The sequence below is a fragment of the Mustela nivalis genome, assembly GCF_964662115.1.
Source record: "Mustela nivalis genome assembly, chromosome: 18".
In the NCBI taxonomy this organism is placed as follows: Eukaryota; Metazoa; Chordata; class Mammalia; order Carnivora; family Mustelidae; genus Mustela; species Mustela nivalis.
Window position 1 is genome coordinate 11,336,053 of NC_139037.1, and position 15,905 is coordinate 11,351,957.

At 50.2% G+C, this 15,905-nt stretch overlaps 1 protein-coding gene across 5 annotated transcripts; it reads left to right on the forward strand.

The window, feature by feature from the left end:
• Nucleotides 1-156: 156 nt before the first annotated feature.
• Nucleotides 157-15,309, forward strand: CHST6 (carbohydrate sulfotransferase 6). Of its 5 annotated transcripts, XM_082712286.1 has the most exons (6): nt 157-918; nt 1,033-1,130; nt 8,130-8,275; nt 8,434-8,507; nt 8,858-9,006; nt 9,345-15,309. In XM_082712286.1, the coding sequence occupies exon 6, from the start codon at nt 9,361-9,363 to the stop codon at nt 10,540-10,542; it is 1,182 nt and encodes a 393-aa protein (XP_082568412.1). In that variant the 5' UTR covers nt 157-918; nt 1,033-1,130; nt 8,130-8,275; nt 8,434-8,507; nt 8,858-9,006; nt 9,345-9,360; the 3' UTR covers nt 10,543-15,309. The 5 variants fall into 5 exon arrangements, 4 of the variants coding, with proteins under 4 accessions (XP_082568412.1, XP_082568410.1, XP_082568411.1 ...); XM_082712284.1 differs by lacking the exons at nt 1,033-1,130; nt 8,130-8,275; XR_014305937.1 differs by lacking the exons at nt 1,033-1,130; nt 8,130-8,275; nt 8,858-9,006 and having other exon boundaries at nt 159-918; nt 9,345-13,062; nt 13,107-15,309.
• The last annotated feature ends 596 nt before the right edge of the window (nt 15,310-15,905 follow it).

Sequence of the window (15,905 nt, forward strand, 5' to 3'; positions counted from 1 at the left end):
TCGGGCTCTCTGCTCAGCGGGGAGCCTGCTACCACCCCCACCCCTCTTTGCCTGCCTCTCTGCTTACTTGTGATCTCTCTCTGTCAAATAAATAAATACAATCTTTAAAAAAAAAAAAAATCGATTTCCCTCGCAAGGGCCTTTGTGCCCCCCGGGAGGCTTCCTTCTCTGGGAACGGAGCAGGAGGCAACTTTCTCGGTCACATAGCCGCATGAGAGGTGAGCGCGAGCGCCCTTCGACGTCCTCCCGCGGCCCCGCGGCCCACCTGTGCCCGCCCTCCCCCGGTCCTCCCGCGCCGGCCCCTGGGCCTCCGCCCCTCCCCCGAGGTGGGGAGGGTAGCAAGACCCGGGGGCCAACCGGCTCCTTCCTTCCTTCCGTCCCTCCCGCCCCGGCTCCCGCCCGCCGGCTCCGGGACCGCAGCCACGTCTGAAAGCGGCTCATTGTGTGCGCTCTTCTGCGGCCGGCGGCGCGGAGCGGCCGAACGGGCAGCGCAGGGCTCCGGCGCGGGGTAGGGGGCCCTCCGGAGCAGGGGTGCCCGAGTCTGTGTCTGGCCGTGGCCGCACGACTGCGCCCCCCACACTTCCATCCCGTTCTTAAGACGCCTCTCCTTCTCCAGGACACTCCCGCCCTGTTTCCAGGTTCCCTCCGCCTTAGGTCTCCAGGTGCCTCCACTCTCTCGGTGTCTGCGGATCCGCGCCGGTGCCTCTCGGAGCCTTCCCCCGGTGTCACCGGGGGGCGCCTTCCTAGCCTTGAGCGCCTACGGAGCACGTCAGCCCCTGCGGACTCGCCCAGGGAAGACACGGCCGGTTGCGGACGGCAACTTGGAAGAGGAGACGTCAGGGAGCCTCTGCGGAGCCTCGGGAGTGGGGCGCCCGCCTCCCCCGCCGCGCCAGCCCGGGCAGGGGCGCCAGCTTTGGGGTACGTTGGTTGGTCCCTCTCCGCGCGGGATGCCCGCAGTCAGGGGCACGGAGCTCGTAGCCGGGGAGTCGGGTCTGGGGAGCAGAGCTGAGAGTGGTGTTTCTATCCGACCAGGGGAAGGACGCGGTAGCCTCTGGCGCTGGTGGGCAAGTGTCTTCCTGCGGCTTCAGCTCACCTGAGATCCCTGCTGGGGATCCCTAGACTCTGGAAACGTGAGTTTCCAAGGGCATGGTATTAATCTAGAAAGCTTTGCCCCACGGCACTCTTGAGGAAAAGCAACTTGGTGAGCCAATTTAGAACCATAAGCACCTGAATGGGAGTCTGGCTTGTTTCGCTGCTGGCCCTTAAGCAACGAGAAAGGTCTCTTGGTCTCAGCATAGGTGCCCCGGGATCAGTTCACCCTCTCTTCTCTCCCCATCTTGAGCCGGAGGCAGGAGGGTGGGAAAACTGAGGCCTCAAGGGCAGCAAGGACTTGGCTGCCCCGAGGCCGAGAGTGCGTGAGTGTGCCAAGTACCCGAGCTAATGGGAATGGTGTGTGTGGCTCCTCGAGCGTTGGCTGTGTTAAGGTTTATATGGTTCCACTTACCCCTCTCTTCTTGGCATGTTTCGCGCCTGTTTTGTGGGTCCATGTTCTGCCCCTGCCTGGGATTGCCACATTCTGTTCCTAGGGTGCGGGGTCCCCTGAACCAGGCCTGGCTGTTGTTCTTGAGTGTTCCTTATGAAGAGGCAATTGCTTGGATCCATAGAAAATAGTTGTAACCCAAGATTTGGAGGATTTCTGAGCAAATACAAATGTGCTGTATGACAGACATTATTCTAAGTGCTTTAGCAATGGTAACTCATTGAGTTAAAATCAAGCCCTGACTTGGGTGATATTATTTCATTTTTATTTTTATTTTTTTTTTAAGTAAGCTCTAGGCCCCCTAGAGCTTGAACTCATGACCCAGAGGTCAAGAGTTGCATGCTCTATGGCCCGAGCCAGCAAGGTGAATTTCCCCCATTTTATAGATTAAACAGCAGTAGGCACCGAGAGGTTAAGTGACTTGACCAAGATCACACAGTAAATGCTCCAGTGGGGTTCATTAGCCCCTGTGCTCTCCCTTCTCCTTGTCATAAGACAGAATCCTGCTTCTAGTCTAGTAAGGGGAGATAAGTACAGAAATGCATAAAAAATGAGAGTATTGTGTAGGGTGACAGTAGCATTGACAATGATTTCTCAAAATCACCCAATATTCAGTCCGTGTTGAAATTTCCTATTGCCTCGAAGATACCTTCTTGCACTTGGTTTGTTTGAATCAGAATCCAAACAATGTCCACACACGGGATCCAGCTGCTACTGTTTTGAGTCATTTTCTTCTAAAACAGCCCCTTCCTCCCCACCTTTTTTTATATCATTGAATTCTAAGAATGACTTGCTTTTCAAAAATAATAAATTAGTCAAAATAAAACGTTGAAAAAATAAACCAGAGAATATTCCATATTATCCCCGTAATAAGAGAGCTCAGTCAACACCTAGGGAAACACGGGGTGCGTGCTAAATGTGCACTCCCTTCCCCCATCCCCTGCTTGTGTTACTTCAGAGAAGAGGTGGAAGCCCCCAGACGTCAGGTCTCCCTGGCTGTAAGGTTCTATGATTGGGTCCTGTGCAAAGTGCATTTAGAGGATCCCCTAAGTTCAGGGCCAGGGAGAGGTGTTGCGTGTTATCTGTTCATTTTCTTTGAAATGCCCTGCGGGGTAGCTCTGAGCTCGGGAGACTTGAAGCTCCTTTCCCTGAATAATTTGATATCATTTCCCAATAGATCCCTGCAGGCCAGTCTGCTGCCAATCAGCAGCATCTGGGCTGTGTGACTCCAGCTTCCCTGCCCCCGCCTGATGCCACGAAGCTGCTGTTTCAGACTGGCAGAGAGATAGCAGATGTGGCCAGGGCTTGGGGCCAGGACTGTCTTCCGCCACAGCCTTGAGGCTCAGGGTGGGCTTGAGGATCTTGATATCTTTCTGTCCTCAGGAGGTAATTCTCCAGCTGATGCCCCTGTCCTCCTCTGGCCAACTGGTACTCAAGTCAGCTGGGAGATGGGTTTGCAGGCATTTCTCTTCCCGAAGTGGAAGCTGGAGCAGGCGGGTCCTACCTGTGCCTCCTGTCACCAATTTTATGATTACCAAAGTAATACAAGTCTACTGTAGACTACCTGGAAAATGCAGCAAAGCATTAAAAAGAAAAAAATTACCTGTAACCTGGCCATACAAAGATAATTTTTATTTTTTTTAAAGATTTTATTTATTTATTTGACACAGAGAGATCACAAGTAGGCAGAGAAGCAGGCAGAGAGGGGGGGGACCCTGGGATCATGACCTGAGCCAAAGGCTGACCCTTAACCCACTGAGCCACCTAGGTGTCCCTGCGTATTTTTTTAATAACACCTTTATTGAGATACAATCAACATACCTTGGGGCGCCTGGGTGGCTCAGTGGGTTAAGCCGCTGCCTTCGGCTCAGGTCATGATCCCAGGGTCCTGGGATTGAGCCCCTCATCAGGCTCTCTGCTCAGCAGGGAGCCTGCTTCCTCCTCTCTCTCTGCCTGCCTCTCTGCCTACTTGTGATCTCTGTCAAATAAATAAATGAAATCTTTAAAAAAAAAATACCTTAAGGTTCCCCCTTTTAAAGTGTACAGTTCAGTGATTTACAGTATATTCATGTGGTGTGTTAATCAACCCAGGGTTCCTCTATGTTATAGTACATATCAATACTTCATTCCTTTTTATTGCCAGATAATACTGAATTACAGTTGATCCTTGAACAACATGGGTTTAAACTGTGTGGATCCACCTGTATGCAAATGTTTTCGATAAATACAGTACATCCCTGTAAATGTATTTTTCTCCTATGATTTTCTTTTAAAAAAAAAAGATTTTATTTATTTGACAGAGATCTTAAGTAGGCAGAGAGGCAGGCAGAGAGAGAGGAGGAAGCAGGCTCCCCGCTGAGCAGAGAGCCCCAAGGCTTTAACCCACTGAGCCACCCAGGGGCCCTCCTATGATTTTCTTAATAGCATTTTCTTTTCTGTAGCTTACTTGACTACATATAATACACAAAATATGTGCTAATTGACTGTTAATGTTAAGGTCAGTGGTAGGTTATTAGTAGCTAAATTTTCCAGGAGTCAGAAGTTATACGTGGATTTTTGACCATGTGGAGGTCAATGCTGCAACTTCCTCATTGCTCAAGTGTCAACTGCATATGGATGGACCATATGTTGTTTACCCATTCATCGACTGATAGACATTTAGTATATTTCCATTCTGAGGCCATTAGGTATAATGTTGCCATGAAAGTTTATGAAAAAGATTTTGTGTGGGCATGTGTTTTCAGTCTTCTTTGATATGTATTTATGTTATTCTTTTTTTTTTTTTAAGTTTTATTTGAGAGAGTGAGTGCAGGTGTGTGGGTGTGTGGGGGGAGGGGCAGAGGGAGAAGGAGAAGCAGATTCCCCTCTGTGCAGGGACCCTATGCAGTGCTGGATCCCAGGACCTTGAGATCATGACCTGGGTGGAAGGGAGATGCTTAAGCTTAAAGGACTGAGCCACCCAGACAAGCATCGTTTCTTGCACTTGTAGGCAATTTGTATATCTTTGGAAAAATGGTCTACTCAAAGCTTTTGCCCATTCTTGAGTTGGGTTATTTGTCTTCTATTATTGAATTGTAAGAGCTCTGTATATTCTCTGGGTCCCTTGCTATATATATGATTTGTGAGTATTTTCTCCCTCTTGGGGGTGTCTTTTCACCTTCTTTATGATGTCCTTTGATACTTGTGTGGTTTTTTATATTTGTGCATTTTTAACACCACTGTTTGCTTTAGTACTTGTGGTTTTTCCACTGGATACCATGTAGTTAAGAGTTCTAAAGTGGTAAGGCTAGGACTTAAATTCTGACTCAGCTCGTGTGTGGGTCCTTTAGGCCAGTTTCCTAATCTTTCTACACCCTAGTTTCCTTATTTGTAAAGTAGGGGGGAGTATCAGGTCCACATCATAGGGTTGTTGTAAGGATTAAATCAGAAAATGGACAGAAAAGTCTTCATATAGGAAGCCCTCAACAGATGGTGTTTACTGGTGTTCCATTTCCAGCCCACCGTAAACGTTCATCTTACTCCTCCTCTCTCTCCCTGCGCCCCTCTCGTTTTTTTCTTTTCTCTTTCCCTCCTTTTCAGCCTTCTCCCTAACTTGCCCTGGGTTCTATCAGAGCTTGTTTGCCCCCAGGGGTGGCCCTTGATGCCAAGAGTCCACTGATCCCTGATCTGGAATCTGTTTTCTCTAATCTTTGGGATTCCTGAACAGGGATGGCCTCCAGCCGATGTCAAACAGAGAGAAATCTGAGCCATGAATTTGTACCTAGTTTTACATTTCAGTTCCTTAGATACCCTGCCTGGGCTGGGAGAGGCTGCTGAGTGAGGGACACGCAGAGCTGGGGTACAGGCGGGGATTTCCCAAAGAGCTAGGTTCCGGGGCTCAGGCTCACCCCCTCCTACTGCAAACTGTCCCTCCTTGTAGCTCATATTTCCCAATCTGCCAGTCAGATAGAACAATTGCTCCTTCCTGTGTCTCTCAGGCCAACAGTCAGGGATATTTAGAAGATACCGTCACTTTAGGGCACCTGGGTGGACTTTAAAATGCTCAGCAAGGGAGCCCTGGAGGGGCTCAGCCGGTGGTGGTGGCGGCGGTGGTGGTGGCAGCTACTGTGGGCGGCAGCCCCACATCGGAGTCCAGATCACAGCTCAGATCTTGATCTTAGGGTTGTGGGTTCAGGCCCCATGTTGGGCTCCACCCGGAACCTACTTTAAAAAAAAAAAAAGTAACTGCTTAGCGGGAAGGAATGCGGGTTACATGGGGATCTGGATCACAGAGTGTCTGACATTAAGTAGGCAAATATTTATTAATACCATCTACTCATTCAGTCTTTGTGACATTCCCGGACATGACACTTAACTGTCTTAGTCAGGGTTCTTGACTCTTTTTTAAATTTATTTTTTAATTAAAAAAAAAATTTTTTTTGAAGAGTTGTTTATTTGATAGAGACACAGCAGGAGAGGGAACAGAAGCAAGGGGAGTGGGAGAGAGAGAAGCAGGCTTCCCGCAGAGCAGGGAGCCCCATCTGGGGCTTGATTCTGGGACCAGACCCCGCCCGAGATTATGACCTGAGCTGAAGGCACTTAATGATGGAGCCACCCAGGGACCCCAACTCTTTTATTGTTAATTAATGAATTACTTTATTTGTCAGAGAGAGAAAGAGAGCACAAACAGGAGGGAGAAGCAGGCTCCCTGCTGAGCAAGGAGCCTGATACGGGACTTGATCCAAGGACCTTGAGATCATGACCTGAGCTGAAGGCAGGCGCTTTTTTTTTTTTTTTTTAAGATTTTATTTATTTATTTGACAGAGAGAGATCACAAGTAGGCAGAGAGACAGGCAGAGAGAGGAGGAAGCAAGATCCCCGCTGAGCAGAGAGCCCGATGCGGGGGCTCGATCCCAGGACCCCCGGAGAAGGAAGAGGCTTAACCCACTGAGCCACCCAGGCGCCCCCTGCCCCCAGAAGGAATTTTAAAATGGAAAAATTTATAGGGGAAGGGCCTAGGCCTTCCAGGATGGGGGACTTCACTGGGGAAAGGCTTAGGAGTGAGATCTACCCCAGAGCTCTACTCTGGGTGTCTGACATTTGGATTTAAACTTCTGCCCTAGGGGCAGGCTCCTGGGTGGCTCTGTCAGATGAGCCCTTGACTTTTGATTTCAGCTCGGGTAATGATCTCATATTGTTGAGATCAAGCTCCGAGTCAGACTCTGTGCAGCCTGTGGAGCCTGCTTAAGATTCCCACCCTGGCCCGCTCCTGTTCTCTCTTTCTCTCTAGAACAAAACAGAACAAGAAATATTCCTATCTCTCTGCCCTGTCCTCAGTGAGTATTCGTGTCTCTGAGCTTCACTGCCTCAGTTAAAACAGGTGGGGCACCTGAGTGGCTCAGCCAGCTGAGCGGCAGCCTTCAGCTCGGATCATGATCTCAGGGTCTTGGCACCCAGCCCTTTCCCTCTCCTTCTGTCTCTTTTCCTCTCTCTCTCTCAAATAAATAAATAAAATCTTTATAAATAAATAAATCAGATGGAGGTAATTTCTACCTCCCATGAATGTTGGGAGGATGCAGTTCAATCACGAAGATAAAACACTTATCCTGTGTCTTCCTGACCTGCCACTGGGTATCCTGTACCTAAGGCTCCTTATCAGAAAACTCTCCCGTAGGACCTGGACCTCTTCGGGCACTCTGCATGGGGTTGCATGTGTCAATCCTCTTCTTAGTTCTCCACTCCAATAATAGGATCAGATATCAGTTCTGTGTTGTGTGTGTCACCTAAGAAAACCTCTGGTTTCCCTGGAAGGCAGGTAACACACACACTGGTAGCTTACCGTCAAGATCCTCCTTAGCCAGGAAAGGGATGGGCTGGCTAGGGCAGCTGTGTTTGGGCCCAACACCGGGGTCCCCAGTGTTCTGCAGGATTTCCTAGAAATGGGAGAGGCCAGGTGACTGTAATCAGAAAGTGCCAGGCACTTAGAGATGGAAGTCCTGGGTCGAGGGTCCCTCTTTCCCTGTTGTCTGTCTGAGCCTGGCATCCTTCACGTAAAAAATGGAAACCATAATGTCCACCAAATGGAGCCATTGAGTGAAATCCTCACATCTAGCCCTTGTGGTTCAGGAGGCAGAGCTGCTGGGTGACCCTTGTCCACTCCCGGCAGCCTCTGGAAAAGTGGGATCTGCTCACAATTTAGACCTGCCTTCTCCTGGAGGTGATATGGGCAGGGAAGGGGCTTTGAGGGGAGCAAATGCTGTGAAAGCAAGTAGGATATTTCAGGCCCCTCCCTCCCAAAGCAGCTCTTCCTTGGGATTGTGGTAAGAGCAACAGGTGCAAGAAGGGAAGAAGTCTGGGACCTCGGGGTGCACAAGCTTGGCTCTGCGTCCCTTTCACTCTGTGGGAAAAGTGTGATATTCTTAAGATCCAGTAAACGACCCCAGAGGTGGGCGCAGGAGATGCTGGGATTTCCGATGCGGGTGACCTCAGAGTGTCTTATCTAGGTGGAGACTTCCCCTGGTGCTGCCTCTCCCAACACAGCACCAGCCACAGTAGCCCTGGGCCCATGTATGGCACTAGCAAGCCTTCTATCATGTGTATGTTCTAGCAGCTTCTTCATGGCAAAGCCCAAGAGGCTGGATGTTACGATCCTCATTTTGCAGAGGAGGAAACAGAGCCTTGGAGAAGTGAAGTCACATGTGCCCAGCTCCTCAGTGGCATCAGTGGCCCTCTCTCCTCCACCCAGCAGGAAACGCGGTCAGTTCACAGCCACTTGAAAAAATGTGCTGGGGCTGGGCCGCTCTGTTCCCACCTGCAGGCAACTTTCTGTCTGTCTGGGAATGCAAAGCCCTCCCACTGTGCAGGGACGTCTCCTCCTGTGAGACTCTGACCCAGCGTCTCTCCTGCTTTCTCAGGCCCTGAAAAATCTGCAGGCATCGTCCATGGATTGTGATTGAGGCGGGCAGCTCTCCCAGCAGCCGTGAGCTACGTGAGTAACCTCAGCACGGACAAGGGCAGATGGTGGCCAGGAGCCTGCCTGCCTTCCCCTTGCCCTTTACCGCTTTCTTCTGCACATTCCCACAGCTCCAGAAGGGTTCCCTCCCTTTGCAGTTCATGCGTCCTGTAGCACTTGACTCCCTGCAGATAGCAACATTTGGGGTGCCCTATGTCGTTTACTTACTTTTAATAATAAAAGCTGCATCTGCTTGTTTATAAGAAGCCAGACAACCCAGAGCACACTGGGCAGAAAGGGCACATTATCAGTTATGGGAGTTAGGACATGTCCGTCCCCCCCCCCATTCCATTATTCCAATACCAATACTCATCCCCTTTTTACAGATGGGTAAACTGAGTTACAGACAGATGCAGCGTGTGGTCCGGGATCACAGGCTAGAAAGTGGCTGAGCCTGGTGAGGGATTCCAATCACCCATCAAGCTGTGGAGCTAAACCTAAAATTGTCTCTCTAAAAAGAATTCTGAAGCAAAAGGTGGGAATTCTGTTTTAAAATAATATTTCCCTCGCCAGAAAAAGAGAGGGAGAGAGAGAAAGGGGAGGGGAAGAGGGACTGAGAAAGTAAGGACAATACACATTTCCAAAGACATTCTGCAACGGTCCTTTTACTCTGCATAGACTCGGTTTTGGTAGACGTCTTAAAGTCCTATTCCCCGGAGAGTGCCCTAGTAAGATGGCCATAGTCTGGGTTGGGGAGGAGGCCCCCATCTGGCGGGTGGTCGGAGTGGGGGTTGGGGAGGGAGGGGACTGCTCCCTGCAAGGCGTTGGGGTGTGGCAGGGCGAGTCCCTAACGGCTGCCCTCTCTTCCCGAAGGCCCCCAGCTAGAGGCATGTGGCTGCCGCGTGTCTCCGGCACGGCGGTGACCGTGCTCCTGCTGGCGCAGACCTGCATCCTGCTTTTCCTGGTCTCCTGGCCCAGGCCACCGTCCGCAGCCAGCCGCGAAGAGCGGGTGCACGTGCTGGTGCTGTCCTCGTGGCGCTCGGGCTCGTCCTTCGTGGGCCAGCTCTTCAGCCAGCACCCCGACGTCTTCTACCTGATGGAGCCCGGGTGGCACGTGTGGACCACCCTGTCGCAGGGGAGCGCGCCGGCGCTGCACATGGCCGTGCGCGACGTGGTGCGTTCCGTCTTCCTGTGCGACATGGACGTGTTCGACGCCTACCTGCCGTGGCGCCGCAACCTGTCGGACCTCTTCCAGTACGCAGTGAGCCGCGCGCTGTGCTCGCCCCCTGCCTGCAGCGCCTTCCCGCGCGGCGCCATCAGCAGCGAGGCGGTGTGCAAGCCGCTGTGCGCGCGGCAGCCCTTTAGCCGGGCCCAGGAGGCCTGCCGCGCCTATAGCCACGTGGTGCTCAAGGAGGTGCGCTTCTTCAACCTGCAGGTGCTCTACCAGCTGCTCAATGACCCGGCGCTCAACCTGCGCATCGTGCACCTGGTGCGCGACCCGCGGGCCGTGCTGCGCTCGCGCGAGCAGACCGCCAAGGCGCTGGCGCGCGACAACGGCATCGTCCTGGGCACCAACGGCACATGGGTGGAGGCCGACCCCGGCCTGCGCGTGGTGCGCGAGGTGTGCCGCAGCCACGTGCGCATCGCCGAGGCCGCCACGCAGAAGCCGCCGCCCTTCCTGCGAGGCCGCTACCGCCTGGTGCGTTTCGAGGACCTGGCACGGGCGCCGCTGCCCGAGATCCGCGCGCTCTACGCCTTCGCGGGCCTGAGCCTCACGCCGCAGCTGCAGGCCTGGATCCACAACATAACGCACGGGTCCGGGCCCGGCGCGCGCCGCGAGGCCTTCAAGACCTCGTCCAGGGACGCGGTCAATGTCTCCCAGGCCTGGCGCCACGCGCTGCCCTTCGCCAAGATACGCCGCGTGCAGGAGCTGTGCGCCGGCGCGCTGCAGCTGCTGGGCTACCGGCCCGTCTCCTCCGAGAGCGAGCAGCGCGACCTCAGCCTGGACCTGGTGCTGCCGCGCGGCCCTAGCAGCTTCAGCTGGGCGTCCTCCACGGACGCACACCCCTAACCTTAGCGGATGCCCCCAGTTGTGGCGCTGGGGAGGGAGCTGCGCACGCGGGGCGCGCGCCGCTTATTGGAGGGGCCGGGAGCTTGGCAGTCCTCTGTAGTATGAACGGACTGGGTCCCCAGAACTCCGTGTTTGTTCTTGCTTCTGAATTTTCTTTTGAGTCTTCCTCAGCAGCTGGGTTCCCATCGGGAGCACACTTCATGGAAAACTGAGTCTGCCCCTTCCTCTGCGTGCAGGGAATAAGCGCAGATGACCTGGCTGCTCCTCCGGCGCTTTCTTCCCAAGTTTCTTTTCCTATTGGAGGCGTCATCCAGCAACTGAGAAGGGGTTCCCAGCCCTTCCTGGGAGTAGAGAGAGGCACTGTGGTGAGCTGGCCCGCATTCCTGACTTCGTTCCCCCGTGTCCCACCACCACACTCAATCAGAGCTGTTGGCGTTTATATTCACTTGGTACTTTCAGAAAGAAATCAGACAAGATGCTTCTTACCTCGTGGTCTCCCGGTAGCCTCTCTCTGCCCCATCTCCTGGGAGCCTACATGCCTCCATTGCCTTCCAGTTAACCTGGGGTGAAGGTTTGATTTGTCCTGACAGTAATGGCCCTACCCACAGAAATAGACATCATAATTAAGCTTGTGATGCTAGACTTCACAGAATGTAAAGCTTGACAAACAAAATGCAAAACTGAAAAGCCTTGTGCAAGGTCACATGATGAGGGGGAGGAGGGAGTTTTGCTCTGAGGCTACATTTAGAAGGAGAAAGTCAGTCAGGCTTGTAGAGACCTGTCTCCATCCTGAAGGAGGGTCAGATTTTTCTATCCGTTTGTGTAATGGAAGAGCAAGCAGCCATGGCTGGGGGCACAGCCGCAGGATATAGGGGGTGATGACATGTCTGGGCCCAGAGTGCAGAACCTTAGAGAAGCTACCGGATAAGCACCGAGGGAGGCTGTGAGGGGGAAAGGTGAGGGAGAAAGGAAGAAGGGCTGGGGGGAAGCTTCCAGAACCTCTGGGATGCAGAACTGAGTGTGCGTAAACTTTAGGGCATGGAGTTGGTGCAGGGACTGATCGTTGTTAGCACGTGTCAGTTACCTCTGGAAAGGAGTGGGCTGTTGCCATCAATTGCCAGGAGGGATATTCTGCAGGTTGCTAGCTTCTTTTTTTTTCAGTCCAAGAGTGGGGCCTTGGATTGGTGGGACCTCAATTGTGGACCCCTATTTTTGCTGCAGAGTAGGTGGTCAATGGGGAATCTGGTGTTCTCCACTTATTTTCTTGCAGGGAGCAGAGAGATACTGACCTTGAAGCTGAAGCTTCAGCACACCTCCATTAAGGATCTGTCAAGCTATAAAAACTTTAGGCCTCATAAAACCTCAGTCATGGGGAGGATATTTAACATATTAACATGGGGAGGATATTTAAAACCCTGAATGTATGGGGGGGGCACCTGAATGGCTCAGTCGGTTAAGTGCTTGACTTTGGCTCAGGTCATGATCCCACAGTCCTGGGATGGAGCCCGGCACAGGACTCCCCGCTCAGTAGGGAGTCTGCTTTTCCCTCTCCCTCTGTCCCTCCCCCGGCCCTGCTCAAACTCTCTCTCTAATAAATAAGCGCTAAATAAATAAATAAATAATAGAAAGCCCTGAATTTATCAATGGGGACTCTGCAACTTAGAAAGGCTCAGGCCACATAGCTTCATATAAGAGATACACCTCAAACTCAGATCTCTGACTTCAGGGCTTACAGTTCTAACTGAACTGGGTTTCAGTGAAGCTTGGAAAGCCAGATCATTTCCCCCAGTAATGACCGGGGTCTCTAAGTAAGAGGGAGCGAGCCATCCCAGCATTTGGCTCGTATATGGCTGCACACATCTCCAGGACTGGATGTTGAAGGGTATGGTAAGCAGTGGCCTGGGTCATTGGGGCTCCTGCTGTTGGCCACTTTTTCCCTTCCTGTCCCTCCCTGTGCTGGCCACTGGGGATAAAAGTAGCCTGCTAGTCTGCTTGGAAGGAGTGTAATGTCAACTGGAGGAGTCAGCCTAGGAAGGTTCCTGGACAATATAATATGTTCAGGCGAAGAGGGATAAGCAAGAAGTTCATGGTGCCAAGAACAGAAAGACACTGATCCCTTGTGGGGTCCAGGAAGGCTTTTGGGATAGCTCAAAACCCAGCCTGATTATGGCATCATACAACTTTCATTTACCTCTGCTCTGGTTACAGGCTGTGTTGATGGCAACAATTAATGATCTTTGCTATGTGATTTATCCATTCTGGCTGCACACCCAAAGCCCCAGAGAGGGGATGATTGGCTCCCAGAATTCACTCTCTGTGTTTCGTGAACTCAGGGTAAGCCTCTGGGTGAGTTCCCTGCCATATCTGGTTCTAAGCAAGCCTCCGGGTGAACCCAGATCAAATTTCAGGACAAGGACAGGCGGTTCAGTGAGTCAGGCCAGTTCAGACCCTGGGGACATACTGGGAGACTGAGGCGTCACAAACCTTGTCCTCCCAGGGAGTGCAGACCCAGAACAAATAGTCCCACAGATAAACATGCAAACGTAGGGACCCAGAACAAATAGTCCCACAGATAAACATGCAAACGTAGATGTCAATTGTGCTCTAAGAAGAAACAATAGAAGTGAGGAGAGGATGACCTACTTTAGTATGGGGAGTAAGGAGGGCCTCTTTGGAGAGGAAGCATTGATTTGAATACATGAAGGATGGATAAGAGCTCATCAAACTCCTTGACAGGGGGAAGAAAAGGAGCCAGAGAAAGAGTGAGGGATGGGTCCCCTGGGAATCGGTTTCCTTGAAAAAATTAAAATTTAGGCTCATGAGATGAGAGAAGCCCTCAAGAGGTGGTCAAGTTTGTGTGTCTCACTCAATCAGAGAGCTTTCATGTCTTTAAAGGTGAAACTGCCAAATGACTCTAAAGGCGGAATAACAACTTATACCATCCAGCATGGGGTCAAGAATGCTCTTCCCATCCCTTTCCTACTCACCACCCCCCCACCACCTGTGCAGGGTAAATCAGTCCTTTCATTTTTACCTGCCCGATAGAATATTATTCCGTGCTAAAAAGATATGAGCTATCAAGCCACGAAAAGACGCGGAGGAAACTGAAACGCCTATTACTAAGTGAGGGGGAAAAAAAAAGCAATGTGAAGAAGTCACATCCTGTGCAATTCCAACTATATGACATTCTGGAAAAGGCAAAACCATGGAGACAGTAAAAAGATGAGTGGTTGCCAGGGTACAAGGAGGGGAGGGAGGACTAGATGGAACGAGGGTTTGTGGGGCAATGAAAATACTCTCCATGAGGGGCGCCTGGGGGGCTCAGTGGGTTACAGCCTCTGCCTTCAGCTCAGGTCATGATCTTGGGTCCTGGGATCAAGCCCCACATCGGGCTCTCTGCTCAGCAGGGAGTCTGCTCCCCCCCCCCCGCCTGTCTCTCCATCTACTTGTGATCTCTGTCAAATAAAAAAAAAAATCTTAAAAAAAATACTCTCCTATACTGATGGGGATATGTCACTAACAATCTGTCCACAATCCTAGAATGTACAACACCAAGAGCGAACACTAAGGTACACTAGGGACTTTAGGTGATTATGATATGTGCATGTAGGTTCATCCTGAGTAACAAATGTACCCCTCCGGTGAGTGATACTGATAATAGCCATGAATGCGGCCATGAATGTGTGAGGGCGGTGTATGGGACATCTCTGTACCTCTTTATTTTGTTATACACCTAAAACTCCTCTAAAGAAGTTAATTCTTTTTTTCAAAACTGCAGTAAAAGCATTGGTAGCCTCAGGAGGGTGAGAGAGTCTGCTCAAATGAGAGGGTTTGGCCAACCACTCAGAGACTGAAGCAATCACCTCAGATTGAACTTTTGAATTTTCTTGGAACGGCAAGTCCTTCAGCCCATCATGGGTTCTCTTCCTTAGGGTTATGACTGGAGAACCTGGTTAGCCCTATAGTTCTAGTGCCGTTGTGATCTCAGTCTCCCAGTCCTCCGCACCTCCTTTCATTTGTTCAATACAAATGAATTATGAATTGAGTGTTGACCAGTTCACAAGCAGGGAATGATCATGGGGATTAGGAATGTATTCACTTAGGGGTGTGAATTGCAATTTTTAATGGGGTGATCAGAGTAGGTCTTATTGAGAAAGTGACATTTGAGCAAAGTCTTAAAGGAAGTGAGTCAGTTAATTAAAGGATAACTACTGGTAGAATGTCCCAGAAGAGGAAAAAGACAATACAAAAATCGTTAAGGAGGGAACCCATTTGGTATATTGGAAGAACAGCAAGGGGCTGGTGGGTCTGTCATGGTGGGCCAAAGGGATATTGCTAGAAGGTGAGAAGGTAAGAGAGAGGGAGTCAGATCATGTAAGACTTTGTGGGCTTTGGTGAGAACTTGGGCTTTTACTTTGAATGAGATAGAGGGTGTCCAAGACCACAGTTGCTCTGTGGCACTCCTTTGTCAAACAAATAAATATGCATATAATATTATATATGTGTATAATATGTCAGATATTTTAAAAATAATAGAAGTACCCAGTTAAATATTTCATTATTATATCAATGCCTATGTTAGTATTCTGAATTAGTGTATTGTCAGTTTTTCAAGTTTTTTAACTGGATTTAAATTAATCACACTGTGGGGGGCACCTGACTGGCTCAGTTGAAAGAGCATGTGACTCTTGATCTTGGGGTTGTGAGTTTGAGCCCCACACTGGTGTAGAGATTACTTACATAAAAAATAAACCTTAAAAAAATTAATCACACTGTGGCCTTCTTCTGCAACTTAGATGTTCTCCTCATCTTTATATTCCTGGGCCTCCTAACGTTGCTTGCAGGTTTAAGTCATTTATTTCTACAACTCAACAGTATTTTGTTGAAAATTATATCACAGTTTTTGTTTACCCATTCTTGTCTTGATGGACACCTGCCTTGTTTTCACTTGCTTGCTATTACTATGCTACTAGGAACCATCTCGTATGACTCTCCTGCTACAAAGGCTATAGGATATTCATCTTGGAGTGACTTGCTCGATCATGAGAATCTTCATCCAACATTATTCCAGAATGGCTGTTGTCATTTTAGCCCTCCACAGTTCCAGTTGCTCTACATCCTCACCAAACACTGACACTCTCAGACTTTAAAATTTTTAGTTTTTGGGTGGTTGATAAATTATCCCATTGTGATTTCATTTTGTGTTTCACTGATTAATAATGAGGTTAAGGATCTTTTCTTATTTTTGTTGGCAATTTATATTCTCTCTTTGATGAAGTAACCTATTCAGGTCTTTTGTCTCTTTGTCATTTACTTTTTTTTTTTAAAGATTTTATTTATTTACTTGAGAGAGAGACAGTGAG

Coding starts and splice junctions, on each gene's coding strand:
- CHST6 (XM_082712286.1), top strand. CDS start 9,361: ATGTGGCTGCCGCGTGTCTCCGGCACGGCGGTGACCGTGCTCCTGCTG.